General features: G+C 39.4%; 1 protein-coding gene across 3 annotated transcripts in view; it reads right to left on the bottom strand.

Annotated features, from left to right (window-relative positions):
* Window positions 1–6,959: 6,959 nt before the first annotated feature.
* gabra5 (gamma-aminobutyric acid type A receptor subunit alpha5) overlaps window positions 6,960–13,885 on the bottom strand; it is a 31,848-nt gene continuing 24,922 nt past the window's right edge. For all 3 annotated transcript variants that reach the window (XM_063891703.1, XM_063891704.1, XM_063891705.1), the window contains 3 exons: window positions 11,407–11,559; window positions 10,637–10,848; window positions 6,960–9,476 (listed from right to left, as the gene is read on the bottom strand). In XM_063891703.1, coding sequence (XP_063747773.1) covers window positions 9,186–9,476; window positions 10,637–10,848; window positions 11,407–11,559 — 656 coding nt within the window. In that variant the 3' untranslated portion in view covers window positions 6,960–9,185. The remainder of the gene's footprint in view (window positions 9,477–10,636; window positions 10,849–11,406; window positions 11,560–13,885) is intronic.

The following is a 13,885-nucleotide window of genomic DNA, read 5'->3' as shown; positions in this document are numbered from 1 at the left end:
TAGAGACGCTACATACTGATATACACCTGAACATCAGCAGGAGAGGACTCTTTAAAGTAGAGACCCTTCATACTGATATACACCTGAACATCAGCAGGAGAGGACTCTTTAAAGTAGAGACGCTACATACTGATATACACCTGAACATCAGCAGGAGAGGACTCTTTAAAGTAGAGACACTACATACTGATATACACCTGAACATCAGCAGGAGAGGACTCTTTAAAGTAGAGACCCTACATACTGATAAACACCTGAACATCAGCAGGAGAGGACTCTTTAAAGTAGAGACACTACATACTGATATACACCTGAACATCAGCAGGAGAGGACTCTTTAAAGTAGAGACACTACATACTGATATACACCTGAACATCAGCAGGAGAGGACTCTTTAAAGTAGAGACTCTACATACTGATATACACCTGAACATCAGCAGGAGAGGACTCTTTAAAGTAGAGACACTACATACTGATATACACCTGAACATCAGCAGGAGAGGACTCTTTAAAGTAGACACTACATACTGATATACACCTGAACATCAGCAGGAGAGGACTCTTTAAAGTAGAGACTCTACATACTGATATACACCTGAACATCAGCAGGAGAGGACTCTTTAAAGTAGAGACACTACATACTGATATACACCTGAACATCAGCAGGAGAGGACTCTTTAAAGTAGAGACACTACATACTGATATACACCTGAACATCAGCAGGAGAGGACTCTTTAAAGTAGAGACACTACATACTGATATACACCTGAACATCAGCAGGAGAGGACTCTTTAAAGTAGAGACTCTACATACTGATATACACCTGAACATCAGCAGGAGAGGACTCTTTAAAGTAGAGACGCTACATACTGATATACACCTGAACATCAGCAGGAGAGGACTCTTTAAAGTAGAGACACTACATACTGATATACACCTGAACATCAGCAGGAGAGGACTCTTCTGTCTTTGGAGCTCCAGAGAGGCAGATGATTGCTTTGTGAAAATGGAGGAAAGGTGGATCTCTCTCAGTGTCCTTCAGAGAGTAAAATGACCTGTTTCAAATAAATCTGTGGCTGAGGAGTAGAAGAACAACAAGTATTTCCTCCTCTCTATTTTTCCTCTGACACATCCCAAAGATTACTGAAGGGGGGGATTAAGTGCTGAGATAAATAACCCCCCGACGACAGCAGAGATCCAATAAATGCAGTTTCCCTTGGTTTTGATCACCACGTCCTCGCAGCAGTAAAGAAAGACTAATAGCAGACTGTCCCTCGCTGAGGCTTTCTCTGCAGTGTTTAACACAGAGCGATCCAGTGTGAGGAGACAAGCTGCTGTCCTCCTCTGCTGGTGCAAAGCAGAAATGCATGATACTCAGAGCTGGAAGTACAAGTAGATTCTATTTGCATGCTTATATCTGGAAAAGATTCCCAGCAAACAAGCAACTCTTACTCCTTTTATTCTCGTATTTCAACGTATTTTTATAACGTATTTCCATTGCACTATAACCCTAAGCCTAAAATAAGAGTTCTAACTAACCCATAAACCTTTTAAAAGCAACAAATGAATTAAAGGAAGTGCCAAACTTACACAGTTATAATTATAACCCAATTTATTTGCCACCTTTTAAAACCTTGAACCTTAAAGTAAAGCTTCGATTTTGGGATTAAAATGAAAATAAAAGGAGTTTTAAGAGCTGGGAAATATAAAATTGATGCAAAAACTAAAAACAATGTCAACATACAGCGTACTTCAATATTCAGAAGCAGGATTACATTTGTTTTAATGCATTATTTATACTCTAAAAGAGAGCTACACTAAATGTTGACCTTTGAGAGTCTCTGTAGGATCTATGCTTCAGTGCACAAACACTACGGACCTGCACAGAACATGACTCATCAATCATTTAACCCGAGACCTTTTCAAGTTGCTTCAATCTCTGCCAACATGGAGACATTATGAGCGTCATAGAAATTAAATACACATCATTTTAACATTCTGTGCAGTGTGCAGCACTTTGGTGTTTGTACACTTTCTTTGCAAATGACACAGAATCAGAGGAGGAATTGGGTTTTGTGACTTTTGCTCCATTTAGAATAAAATAAGCTATATATATATATCTATATATATAGATATGAACGTAAGCTGGTATAAAAATGTGCTTTGAAATTATACAATAAAATTTAACATGATATCATTATTAATATAAAAAGTTAAAGTAAAAATAATCTATAAAATATTGAATATAAAAGAAGAAGAAGACTTATTAATCCCTTACAAGGAAATTGCTTTCTCTTCTCTGTTGTGTTGACACACATTACACACACAGAGGATATACATGCACAAACACAGAGGAAATACATGCACACACAACCACATGCAGAGGAGAGGTGGCAGAGCAGAGAGGCAGCCAGGTACCCGGCGCCAAGGGAGCAGATAGAGGTTAGGTGCCTTGCTCAAGGGCACCTCGGCAGTGGCCTAGGAGGAGAACTGGTACCTCTCCAGCTACCAGCTCACTCCATATTTGTTTTGGTCCGATCGGGACGTGAACCGGCGACCCTTCGGTCCCAAGTCCAAGTCCCTACTGACAAGTTCAAAATAAAATATAAAATAAATACAAATATTAATTAAAAGTAAAATATCCAATAAAATATTTAATGATATAAAATAAATACTAATATTAATACAAACATAAATTAAATTAGAAATGTGCAATAAAAAATATAATAAAAGTATATTTATAAACTTAAGTTAAAGCGAACGGGCAATAAAACATAAACACAGATACAGTTCATTTAACAAATGAATACAACAACATAAATATCAGCAGTTAATTAAAAACAAGTTCACATTGCACTTTTATAATATACAGAAATATATATTGTACCGGGTTCATGGAGTTTATTCACAGCCAGCAGAAAGTGCTCTCTCAGCATCCAGAAATCAAAGACCGTCAGTGAGCTGCACATAGAGAACAGATATAGGAGCTGCAACATATACGCTGTATCTGCTGTGCATATGACAAATAAAACCTTGAAACCTTGAAACCTTGAAACCTTGAAACCTTGCAGCATGGGTCCCCTCATCCCCAATGACTCAGCAGTTTTGCAGACGTGTCGTAGATAGTCCCCGTAATGAAAAGTGTCTTATACTAGAATTGCCTTTAAGTTTTCTCCTTGCTTTAACACAGACCTGCAGAGTTGCAGAGTTGCAGCGTGGACACTTTGAACAGTTCGCATTTACTCCACAAACACATGCACAGCGTTGGAGGGTAATTAAGTATATTTGCTTAAGTGATGTTCATTTTGGACATTGCAATATTTGACTCCTTCAAGTAGCCAGTAAATGAACTGCAGTTTACGGATTTGCTTTGGAGGTTGCAGGTTGATAGGATCATGCTGACCGCCAGGGTTTGAATCAAAGGGAACTGATGCTCTTTTAAAAATGAAACATAACTTTTGTTTGTGGCAGACTTTTTGTCCTGGGGGTAAATAGGGTTTTGTGACAGGTGCATGATTTAGATTTCAAATCAAAAGCTTCAGACGGCGACGAGACGGCATACAGAGAGGAGGTCAGAGCCCTGACATCTTGGTGCCAGGACAACAACCTCCATCTCAACGTCAGCAAAACAAAGGAGCTGATTGTGGACTACAGGAAGAGGCAGAGAGAGGCACACACACCCATCACCATCGACGGGACTCCTGTGGAGAGAGTCAGCAGCTTCAGGTTCCTCGGGGTAAACATCAGTGAGGACCTGACATGGACACATCACACCAGGGTCATATCCAAGACGGCTCGACAGCGGCTCTTCTTCCTCCGCAGGCTGCGGAAGTTCAACATGGACTCCAGGATACTCTGCAACTTCTACAGGTGCACCATCGAGAGTATCCTGACTGGCTGCATCACCGCCTGGTATGGCAGTTGCACCGCCCTCAACCGTAAGACTCTACAGAGGGTGGTGAAAACTGCTCAGCACATCACCAGGACGGAGCTGCCATCCATGGAGGACCTCTACACCCAGCGGTGTAGGAAGAAGGCCGGTAGGATATTAAAGGACCCCCATCACCCCAGCACCAATCTGTTCTGTCTGCTGCCGTCTGGCAGACGGTATCGCAGCATCCGGACCAAGACCACCAGACTCAGAGACAGTTTTATACCACAGGCTATAAGACTACTGAACTCCTGAGCTCTGTGAATGACTACTCACATCTGTTTATAGTACACACATACATATATATATATATTATACACATCTGCCATACATATCTGTTTATAGTACACATATCTATATATTATATACATCTGCTATACATAATATATGCATCTGTCCATACCTCCTCATTCAACAGTGTAAAGTGTTTAAATACTCTCAATGTATTCCACATATGTATATATTTCACATCCTCAAATCTGTATTGTTGTTATTGTAAATATTCTTCTCTCTTTTTGCACTATTTTATTATCTTATCTGCACCATGTATGTGGAGTTGTTGGAGGAGCACGCGACATAAGATTTTCATTGCCAACATATACGCTGTATCTGCTGTGCATATGACAAATAAAACCTTGAAACCTTGAAACCTTGAAACCTTGAAAAGCTAAACTATTAATACAAAACAGGGTAAATTAAAAAGTGCAATAAAAATATGTAATTCAGCAGAATAACAAAATTAATTTAATTCAATATATGTTAAAAGTAAAACATGTGCAATAAAAAGCCTGTAGTGGTTCAGCTCCACTCCAAAAGAAATAGTGTAATGGCATGTTTTTTCAAAGCATAGAATGGAGCAGCTCTGTGTCATTCTGTTGAACTAACATAAGTGTTGAAGCCACTATGCAAAGGATTTCCCTTCAAATTGGACAAGTAGTGGTAGATAGCGATGATCTATGCCAGAGAAATTGTACGGTCGCACCAATTTCAGGTAGTTTACTTCCTCAAAATACACATATTGAATTTAAAGATCAGTTGTATGATATAAAGCAGTACTGACATTCTATATGCATCTATTTGTCTTTTGCTTGAGCATTTTACAGTGTTTGCATGTCTCGAAAATAGCTTTTTGCAGTGTGCCGTACAAAATGTGTGTACAAAGGTCAGAAAGCCAGAGTACCTTCTGTTAGCCTTTCCTTTTCTGTCGCTCCTCTCTGCTTCTCAAGCCATATACTACCAATGATGTCATGTGGAGCCATCAGTGGCGGCTTAATTTGGTGTAGAGTATGGGCCAGCTGAATGGAAAAAGCAACTTAAATGGAGCTAAATCCTCAACAAACAGATGTGAGCCAGATGTTATCGCCACAGAGAACCCCAAGATGGATTTACCAGTCCAGCAACTGCAGAGGCGGCATGATCTGGATGCATGTGTATAATCAAAGAGAAGCAGCACATGCAGCCCGTTGTTCCATCAGGCGAGATTAAGGCACGTTTTATCATGTTGCATAGATGTATGTCAGTATGTCCTGCTCGACTGTGTTTTTATTATGAATTTAACAAAAGTAAAGTGAGAAAAAACAAACAGCTTCTACATTAGTGGTGCAGTGAGGAACTGTTTTTGTAGGTTGACCCGGAAGTTAGCATCGCAAGGGCTGCCATTCATCAGCAGGATAACCTCCAAGCATTAACACCACTTTAGGATTTATGAAGTAAAACGCTAATGTTGGGCTATAGAGGAACTACAGCACGGTCACATGACTTCACGTCACCACCGCTAAGCTAAAGGAGGCTAATGTTGGGCTATAAAGGAACTACAGCACGGTCACATGACTTCAAGTCACCACCGCTAAGCTAAAGGAGGCTAATGTTGGTCTATAAAGGAACTACAGCACGATCACATGACTTCACGTCACCACCGCTAAGCTAAAGGTGGCTAATGTTGGGCTATAAAGGAGCTACAGCACGGTCACATGACTTCACGTCACCACCGCTAAGCTAAAGGAGGCTAGTGTTGGGCTATAAAGGAACTACAGCACGGTCACATGACTTCACGTCACCACCGCTAAGCTAAAGGTGGCTAATGTTGGGCTATAAAGGAGCTACAGAACGGTCACATGACTTCACGTCACCACCGCTAATGTTGGGCTATAAAGGAACTACAGCACGGTCACATGACTTCACGTCACCACCGCTAAGCTAAAGGCGGCTAATGTTGGGCTATAAAGGAGCTACAGCACGGTCACATGACTTCACGTCACCACCGCTAATGTTGGGCTATAAAGGAACTACAGCTCGGTCACATGACTTCACGTCACCACCGCTAAGCTAAAGGTGGCTAATGTTGGGCTATAAAGGAGCTACAGAACGGTCACATGACTTCACGTCACCACCGCTAATGTTGGGCTATAAAGGAACTACAGCTCGGTCACATGACTTCACGTCACCACCGCTAAGCTAAAGGTGGCTAATGTTGGGCTATAAAGGAACTACAGCTCGGTCACATGACTTCACGTCACCACCGCTAAGCTAAAGGTGGCTAATGTTGGGCTATAAAGGAACTACAGCTCGGTCACATGACTTCACGTCACCACCGCTAAGCTAAAGGTGGCTAATGTTGGGCTATAAAGGAACTACAGCACGGTCACATGACTTCACGTCACCACCGCTAAGCTAAAGGCGGCTAATGTTGGGCTATAAAGGAACTACAGCACGGTCACATGACTTCACGTCACCACCGCTAAGCTAAAGGCGGCTAATGTTGGGCTATAAAGGAACTACAGCACGGTCACATGACTTCACGTCACCACCGCTAAGCTAAAGGCGGCTAATGTTGGGCTTGACAGACCTTATTTTAGGCCTCTTACCAAAAAATCCAAAATTCAGACGAGGAAACAGGAAGTGCTAAAATGCTGACTCATTTCCGGGTTTTAGGACTCATTCCTGCACCTCTGTTCATCACAACTTCCTTCTCAATGAGATGTTGTATTAATAACCTCAGATTAATGGATTCAGTGAAGCTTTATTGGGAATCAGGTATGCATAACAATTAAGAAAGAAAGTATTCATTGTGACCCGAACCCTTTGCACTGGTCATCTGCACAAGTATTTTACAAAATTAACGAGTAAATACATGAAACCTGGGCACTGTGCTTCCAAAGAGGGAGGGGCGGAACTAAAAGGAATCAGAGTACAGCTATACATAGAAAAAGACTATTGCCAAATCTGGATAAAAACACATCGACAAAAGGAAAGTCAAAGATGACATATCACCATAAACAGAAGTCATTAATAATTATGAGCATTATTTATTGCTTCAGATATTTGCATTTAAAGAACAGCCTGTACCTAAAATTCATTTAAATGTAATAATACAATACAGCTGGTGAGCTCCATAAACGTATTAAATAGACGCCGGCCACGCAGAAGGCAGAAAGTCACATGAGAAGATCACATTCATATTTCAATTCTCGAATACTCGAACGCTAAAACTCAAATCTGTGAAGGCTGCTAAACTTTCTCTGCTGAAGTGAGTGTTGTGCATGCACTGTCGCAGTATCACTTAAAGGATATGCCTTTGAATCCCATTGTTTTCTTTCTTCTTGGACTTAAGTAACAAGATCAATGCAACTTGTGTAGCTAAATATGAAGCCAGAACAAGGAGACGGCTAGCTTAGCATAGCTTAGCCTAAAGACTTGAAACAGAGGGAAACAACTAGCATGACTATGATGTCGGAAGGTGAAAAAAATGTCCTTCCAAATGAGTCAAATTCAAGATCAAACCTCCACTAACCAGTGAGGGAAATAAGTGAACTACACTACTGGTCCTGATGAAGCTATGAAGTCTAAACTCTTTATTGTATCTTAAACGGGTCAATGTTTACAAAGTTCTGGCGTTAACCCTTTGCTACATTCATGCTAATGCTAATTTTAGACGATGCAACTTTCTTTAATTTGTAAAAGCCTGACTAGTTGTTTACCCCATTTTACATCTTGACAAGAAAACATGGCGCTATGCTAAGCTAACAGTTGCGCTTTAGCTTCATTTTGACTCCACTGACACATTTATGCCTTTATGACAAAGAAAGACAAATTATTTCTTTAATGGAATAACTTTTTTTGTTTGTTGCTAAGCTAAGCTAGCCAGTTGCTGGTTGTAGCTTCATATGTAACGCACAGACATGAGTGGTATCAATCTGAACAAGAAAGCTAATTGTCAAACTGTTCCTCATTCAATTAAACCTTTAAATTGATATTAGATCCCATATTTTTGCCTGGATCCGGAATAAGACATCATGAATCAAAAGGATCATTTCTTTCCCTTTGGTCCCGGCTCACTCTGACCTATAGCAGGGACTCTAAATTATGACAAAAACCTGCTCAAAGCATCTACACTTTTACAAACAATATTCCCAAGTAATCATGAAAGCTTATAGAAACAACAAATTGATGCAAAAAAAACAACAAATATCAGTTAAAAAAGCATTGTCTATATTCAGTCAAAAATGCTAAAGCTGAAGCTAATCTGCTCATTTCTCAACCTCCAGTCATTGAAGCGCTAGAGTAACACTGTGCTGCTGAATATGCGTAACGTAGAAGCTTAGTGGTACTTTTCTAAAAGCAGGGAATATATACATGTTTCTCTTTTAACTACAAACATTAATACCAACATGGCGGACAGGAAACAGAAATCTGTCCCCGTTTGAAAATGATATCCATGAAAAAACTGCCCATTTGAAAATTGCGATCAAAGTACCAAAACATGAGTCGTAAAATCTGGCTTCTGAAAAAAGTAACTGCAGGAGATTTCAGTGCATTCGTAATGAGTTCTCACACTCTGAAAGGCAACACATTTAGCATGGCTATTCATCTGCTTTTAACAAGGAAGCAAAGTCCCGGTCCTCGTACATCTGGACCCCCCCCCCCCCACCCCCCTCCCCGGCCCATGTATACAAAGAAATAGAGTCACAAAGGCAACAGCCGCTTTAGAGTAATGATAGAAATGTTGTTTTGCATAGCATTTGGCTTTGCTGTACCATCATACACTGTGGACTCAAGGAGGAAATATAGATGCCAAATGCTAAAAGATCAGAATTCATTGACTGGAGTTTCTAAAATGAGATAAATCAAAGTTGGAAAGGGGTATATTTTGTACAAACTCGAGGCATTTTCCATGCAATGACCTCCAATGGGCTAAAAAAAACACTATCGGACTAAGTGGCATCGATTGAGTCAGGAGGATGGGGGGATTGCAGAGTTTAAACCGCTCCTTTGATCACGGGTTCCCTGTTGAGATACGTGGCCCAGTACACCAGGTTAAAGGTCCCAAAAAGCACCGGGAACACTATTCTGGACATCTTGTCGATCTTGCTCACACTGTTGTAAGTCTTTTTGGGGTCCGGGGCCTTGGTTTCAGAGGGTTTGAGTTGTACCGCAGTGCTGTTTGAAATGGTGGAGATGGACGAGTCCTTTGTGAGGTTGGTTGTGTAATTCAAGCCGGATGAACAGGAGTTGTTGGGCTTTTTAGACAGAGCCAAAGGGTCCTTTTTCTGTGGAGGAGAAAAGAAATGCATTGATTGGTGCTGCACATTCATCTGACATAATAAAACAGGTGGTTAATAACACACAATGAAAGATGGCCACTGAGGGTTGGAAGTGAGGATCGATGTCCGAGGGCAGTAATGGACTGGCATTGAGCCACAGGCTGGCTCTATTGATCCACCATTTATAACTTATTTTCTGATTCAACTCTTACTTTATTATCCTGGACTTCATTACAACTCCTTTCTTCCCTTTCCACTCTAGCACTCTTGATGTAACAGAGAAGAGAGAACGAATAGAAGGGAAAGGGAGGTCGATTTTGATCATTGATTAAACCCATGGTGAGGTTTTTAAGCTGCTTTAAAAACAGCAATCGCTGTAACATAAGCGTTCTTGAAATGACCAATGTGGAAGACCTCCTTGGATAATAATATGGTGGCTTTCAACAACTGTAGAAATAAATCCCTACTTAACAAGTTTATCCTGATTTCTAGATATTATTGGCATCTATTACCAACAGAGGGACTTTACTGAGAGTCACAAAAGGGCAATAATATTGGCTAAAACTGCCTTAATAATCTCCCTGAATGCCTGCTCAAATCCACAGTCTTGCTTGTAACCTTAGCCTCTGATTCGCTAGTATGGTTTTAGGAGGCTTGGGGAGCATTTTCTCCAAAGAAATCCTTAAAAAAGTCTAATATATTGGGTTGACTTTCAAAATAAGACGATATGACGCTCACTTAATCAAGTTACTAGCATTTATGGCTTATCGGGACATGGTGAATAAATCTACTCCCTAATGAACTACCCCTGGTGGTCACCTAAGGCGCTGCATTCACACCAAGCTGAGAGACACCATCAATTGAAATCTGATGGATAAAAATACAGCCTAACATTTACACAGACTTAAAACTGGTATGGTGAATCCAAGTCTAAGCCAAAGAATTAAACGTGTAAGACCTTTCTTTTAAGTTCTAATAATTAGGTCCCCACAATGCCAGTCAACCATACATGGGTCCTCATAATGTACAGAAAACCAGAACTCACATACACACCAGGATTGTATGAGAACAAAAACCTTAAAGAGAAACTAAACTTGAGATAAGCAGGAATAAAAATGACGGTGCACTTCTTTAACTTGTAGTATATGACTACCAAAAACACAAACCTTGGGCTGTTGGGCCTCCATGGCCTTCTTCCCGTCCCAGGCCCAGCTCCTCTTGGTGAAGTAGTTCACGGTGGCGAACTCGATGAGGGCGGAGAACACGAAGGCGTAGCACACGGCGATGAACCAGTCCATGGCGGTGGCGTAGGCGACTTTAGGAAGAGAGTTTCGAGCGCTGATGCTCAGAGTGGTCATGGTGAGCACCGTGGTCACACCTGGGGGGAGAGAACTGAGTCAGTATCACAGAACAGAAACACTTCTCTGGTTTTAAATCACACAGATTTAGTTGTAGTGAAAGGAGGGGGGTTTATTTATAGGCAAATCATGCAGCACCAACACCAGGTTATGGATGCTTTTATATTAAAGGTAATAAATTGTAATTATGGACCAAAAATGTTTGCATGAATGGAAATTTGAGATCAATTATTATAGAGTTATAGAACATTTTCAAAATGTTGGAACATTGCATTTTTCTTTAAGGTTCAAATTGAATATTGTTTGTTGAATACACTTATTGTTGTTGTTGTTGTTGTTGTTGTTGTTGTTGTTGTTTTTGTTATTGCTTGGTCTTATGGAGGAGTGAGCCCAGATACAGTGTGAAATGATGTCCTCTGTAAAGCGTTTCCTTTTTAATGTTAATACGGTTATAGGATGCCCATGTGCAAAATGGATCCTTCGGGTTACAAACGCTGCAGTAGTTTCACAGGTAAACTCCTACCTAATCAAAAGTTAAATGGGTTTCTAGGATGTCCATGAAGTGTGTGTAAACTCACCGAACACGGTCCTCGCCGGCACTGACTCCCTGTTGAGCCAGAAGGAAACCTGGGACAGGATGACCGTCATGAAGCACGGCATGTAGGTCTGGATGACGAAGTATCCGATCTTCCTCTTCAGGTAGAAGTGAGCCATCATCACCGTGTACTGACCTGAAGCAGCACGGAAAGAGGAAGGAACCATTCAAGTGTGTGTGTTTAGTTTGAAATGTAATCCTTACTTAGGTAACAAAGACAGTGAATAGTAATCAGAATTAAAAGTGAATTATCATCAGGGGGGAAATTGTGTTAAAAGAAATACACAAATAATTTAAGAAAGAATTTACAATTAAAATATTAAAGGAAAACAAATCAATTTCACATTTTGGTTTTAGAAAAATATAATCCTTACTCTCAATAATTAAGAAAGTGTACAGTTTATTAGTCAGGATCAGAAAACTTGATATATCCAGCGGGGAAATTGGTTTAAACAAATAAAAATGCACAAAAATAAATAAAGAATGAAGAATAAATAATTGCATATATAAATAAATATCTGAATGAATACAAAATAACACAAATTAAAAAATAGAAACAATTACAATAATCATAAATTAAATAAATACACAATAATTAATATATAATATAATAATAATAATAATAATAATAATAATAATAATTAATATATAATAATAATAATAATATATAATATATAATAATAATAATAATAATAATAATAATAATAATAATATATAATATATAATAATAATAATTAATATATAATATATAATAATAATTAATATATAATAATAATAATAATTAATATATAATAATAATAATTAATATATAATATACAATATTAATAATAATAATAATTATAATAATAATAATTAATATATAATAATATATAATATATAATAATAATTAATATATAATAATTAATATATAATAATAATAATAACAATAATAATAATAATAATAATAATAATAATAATAATAATAATAATAATAAATAATAAACCAGTAAAATAAAGTAATACAGTTGAACATTAGCATTAATTACATATTTAAACTAAAGGAAAAGACCTGAAAGCTATTAATAGACTCCACCTGTAATCATCTTTCACCTTCATTAGGGCGAACACAGCACCGTTTATTTTCAGACAATCCTACACACACCGTCCCGCTAATCCCAATCCCAAAATAGTCCTCGAACAAACGCACTCTTTACGCCCGGCTGAGCAATGTGCTGAACAACTACAGTGTGCGGTGGATTTAGAAAATGACAAGGATGAAAAGTATTAAGAGAGGGACTAACACACTTTTGGTTTTGATCTTTTCATGGGATTTATTGACAATAACAAAAAAAGTAATATCAGCAGCTTTATCTTAAAACCCTGGTTTTCTGCAGCTGTCACTTTTTCTCCCGCTGTGTCCTCGTTTCTCCCTGCCGGACAAACAGTGCTGCACCAACCACAGCTTGAAGTGAGAACGTAAAGATTTACACACTCATGAACACATAAATCATAAGCCAAGAAAAAGAGGCAAGTAGTTCACCGATACGTTTCACTACGAATACAATTATTACCTGTAACGAAAAGTAAAGTGTAGTTAAAGTCCTTAAACTACAGTAACAATGCAGATAAGCTCTTTACTGTCTCTCCTGGGACATGTCTCCATGCTCTGTGTCTCTCCTGGGACATGTCTCCATGCTGTAGTGTCTCTCCTGGGACATGTCTCCCTGCTTTAGTGTCTCTCCTGGGACATGTCTCCATGCTCTGTGTCTCTCCTGGGACATGTCTCCATGCGTTAGTGTCTCTCCTGGGACATGTCTCCATGCGTTAGTGTCTCTCCTGGGACATGTCTCCATGCTTTAGTGTCTCTCCTCTCCATGCGTTAGTGTCTCTCCTGGGACATGTCTCCATGCTTTAATGTTCAGAAAGCTCTTTATGTTTCTCAGACTGTCTGTCCCGCAGCTCCTCTTTTCACCCTCCGCCTGAAACCAGAGCCCAGTCTGCTCTGATTGGTTAGCTGGCAAGATGTCCCGCCCCTTAACCCATTACGTACAATGTGAGTGTTACATTGTGATGTCACTGTGTTCAGGAAGTAAACGAAGAAGTCCAATAGAGGAAGGGTGTGTGGGAGAGAAACTCCCTCTGGAGGGAACAAAGGGATTTTAGCCCTTGCAGACCATTTACATGCACTAAAACCTATAGATCAGAGGGGAAACCTCAACAAGCAGAAACTCCTTTTACCTATTTCTTATATTTTTGACATACTATAGGGGGATTCCTCTCTCTGCACATTTCATGTCATTTTCAATTAGGTTTTGTTGCTTGCTGTCTTCTATTTTGTGTTTTATTTTCCTCCTATCAGTGGACGTCTGCACAACTAAACTTCCAGGGCATAAATACTCCTTGTAGCGTGAGCTAAACCACTGAAAACCAGGTTTGTGTGTGTGTGTGTGCGTGTGTGTGAGAAATCATCCTATCCTGTTAAT

The sequence above is a fragment of the Eleginops maclovinus genome, chromosome 9 (assembly GCF_036324505.1).
Source record: "Eleginops maclovinus isolate JMC-PN-2008 ecotype Puerto Natales chromosome 9, JC_Emac_rtc_rv5, whole genome shotgun sequence".
Classification (NCBI taxonomy): Eukaryota; Metazoa; Chordata; class Actinopteri; order Perciformes; family Eleginopidae; genus Eleginops; species Eleginops maclovinus.
This window is presented reverse-complemented; position numbering and strand designations above follow the sequence as displayed.